Genomic DNA, 2623 nt, shown 5'->3' on the forward strand with positions numbered 1-2623 from the left:
TTCCAACAATGCAGGCCAATAAAACATGTAATTTAAAATCATTAGATTTAATAATTAACAGTTATGTGGCAGTGTGCAGTTTCAGAATTCCTTGGTTTATTCAGTAATAAAAGAAAATGTAGCCTGGGAGGAATCAGGACTTTCACTTCATTGAACTGTGGGGGAAATAAATTAAAATGTCCCTGCTGAGAAGGAAAAACCAGAGAGTAAAGCTCTGGTGACTTGATGGCAGTTATTGTGGATTTAAAGGCAGTGCAGTCATTCATGGGCATGTACACTTTATAAGGGAAAGAGTTACAGATTAGCTCCATTTAGGAGTTACCGACTACAAACCAGCACTTTGGTTTAATAAATGATGGCGTGTAAACATAACAGCTTTTAAGTAAATATGAAAAGGGTGCGTAACAGATGCAGATCAGACAACAGAGTCCAGCTCAACATGTTTATTCAGATTCAGAACAGATCAGAAACAGTCATTCAAATGTCACACAAGAGGAGATTTATAGGTAATGAGGGCAAAGTCATCACCTTATAAATATCCATCCTTAAATGACATTTAAAAACCCGGTGACATCACCAGAACTCATCAACTCCACAGGTCAAGCAGATTAGATTTAAATTCACGCTCACTGGAGCAGAAGGGTGCGTTTAAGGCCTGTGTGCCACATCTTCACTCCAGGCTCAACCCTGAGACTTTGCATATTTAGCTCTTTGCCCCCAGGGTGTGCTTGTCGAACAGGTACTCCGCCATCTTGTTTTTGTTGGCGTCCATGCGGGAGAGGTTGGAGATGTAGTCGCCCAGCTTCTTGATGGCCTCCACCTGCTCGTTCAGGTAGTGGGTCTCCAGGAAGTCGCACATCTGAGGAACAGAGACGAGAGAGCGATTACTACACGTACAGACGAATGCTAGAGCACACGAGTTTGAGGTGTAGCCGGGACCGTCTTTGGCAGACCACGCGGCACTAATTCACACTTACATGAGGGTCTACGTTGTCAGAAGCCAGTTTGTGCAGGTCCAGCAGGGCCTGGTTGACGTTCTTCTCCAGTTGCAGGGCGCACTGCATGGCCTCCAGCCCGCTGACCCACTCATCACGGTCTGGTTTCTACAGAGGGAAGAAAACATTTAATTATAGCAGACTGAAGAGTCATGATAATAATTGGAGGTAAACGGGAGGGACAGAGTGTCCCACTGCTGCAGGTTAATCCCAGTTTATTTGTCCTAGACAGACAGGGTGCTGCAAGACACGTCTCAACGGGGCCAGTCCTCCAGTGTGTACCGACCTTCAGGTCCTGGAGGAAGATGCGTCCTCCCCTGTTGTTCTGGAAGGCCAGCAGCTTCTGGGCGTGCTCCCTCTCCTCGTCACTGTTCTCCTTGAAGAAATGGGCGAAGCCTTCGAGGGCCACATCGTCACGGGAGAAGTAAAAGGCCTGTAAACAAGGGACAGGAGGGGAGGAAGAGCAGAGGTTAGGAACTGATTAGCAGAAGTCACCAATTATTAATAAACATTTTTTTTTTTTTAAAGGTTGTGACAAACAATAGTTATGCAGCAAAGTAGTGTTCAGGCACATGAGTCATGGTTCTGAAAGGTCTAGTCGGTTTGGACACAGACCAGTGTCATGTTTGAAGAAGTTTATAAAAAAAAAAAATAATTAAAAAAAACCCAGCATAAACATGACTCAGCATGTTTCACTCAATGTGGTGAGTGGGGGATAAAATACTCCTTATCTGGCAACCATCAGATAAACATGTGATAGATGCAGAGAAACAGTGCTGCCATATACTGCATTACTTATAAAACATAATCAATTTAATGACAACTGTATTTTATAAATCTTCTTTTGTCAGACAATGTTTTTTTTTATATCAGACAGACATACACTAGATGCAGATACTTAGCATACATTACTACGAAGATACAATAAATTGAAGTGTTTTTCTCACCATGGAAGTGTAGGTGTAAGAGGCGAACAGCTCCATGTTGACCATCCGGTTGACGGCGGCCTCGCAGTCGCGGTGGTAGTTCTGACGGACCTGAGACTCCATTGTAGCTGGCGTTTCTTGCGGGTTTCTTCTCTTGTTTTCTTAACAAAACGGTACAAAAAAAATAGCTTAACGGCGACTTTCTCGGTAGTGTTCAAGTAGTAAAGGTTTGTCGTGTCCGGAATGCAGAGTAGAAGAAGTAGTACGCGGGACAAAGGAAGAAGTTCCGTTCAAACACTGTTGAAGCAAGAACTACTTGTGCTTTCTTTCCCTGGTGTGAATGGTAAACGTCTCGCTCCGCGGTTTTATACCCTTGCCGGACTCGTGACACAAGTTACGTCACTCCACGCATTTCCGCCAATCACTGAGCTCAGACAGCGGGAGAGCTGTGAGACAAGGGATGAGGTAGCATCCCCCTTCCTCATTCGGGGAAAACAGGTTCCATTGATTTATTCACACGTGCAATGACGAAGCACTTTTTGTTATTATCTCAAAAGACAATAAACTGAATTATATTTGAATGTAAATTCAAAGACTGAATAGGTTGAGTGTGCAATTTATGTGTGCAAAGATGGGTTGTGAAGTTATCATTTTCCCTTTATACAAACAGCATAAAGATATAAAACTGTACATTTAGATTTA

The 2623-nt window shown here is 43.3% G+C and overlaps 1 protein-coding gene across 1 annotated transcript; it reads right to left on the reverse strand.

The window, feature by feature from the left end:
• Window positions 1–428: 428 nt before the first annotated feature.
• Window positions 429–2246, reverse strand: LOC306786915 (ferritin, spleen middle subunit-like). The gene is made up of 4 exons (XM_079281842.1): window positions 1943–2246; window positions 1282–1428; window positions 978–1103; window positions 429–859 (listed from the first exon to the last, which is right to left on the reverse strand). Exons 1-4 carry the CDS (start codon window positions 2042–2044, stop codon window positions 704–706), a joined length of 531 nt encoding a protein of 176 aa, XP_079137968.1. The 5' UTR covers window positions 2045–2246; the 3' UTR covers window positions 429–703.
• Between the last annotated feature and the right edge of the window lie 377 nt (window positions 2247–2623).

The sequence above is a fragment of the Melanostigma gelatinosum genome (assembly GCF_949748355.1).
Source record: "Melanostigma gelatinosum genome assembly, chromosome: 13".
Lineage (NCBI taxonomy): Eukaryota > Metazoa > Chordata > Actinopteri > Perciformes > Zoarcidae > Melanostigma > Melanostigma gelatinosum.

Coding starts and splice junctions, on each gene's coding strand:
- LOC306786915 (XM_079281842.1), bottom strand. CDS start 2,044: ATGGAGTCTCAGGTCCGTCAGAACTACCACCGCGACTGCGAGGCCGCC. Junction 1,104..1,281: donor TCTTCCTCCAGGACCTGAAG/GTCGGTACACAC, acceptor TTCCCTCTGTAG/AAACCAGACCGTGATGAGTG. Junction 860..977: donor CTGACAACGTAGACCCTCAT/GTAAGTGTGAAT, acceptor TCTGTTCCTCAG/ATGTGCGACTTCCTGGAGAC.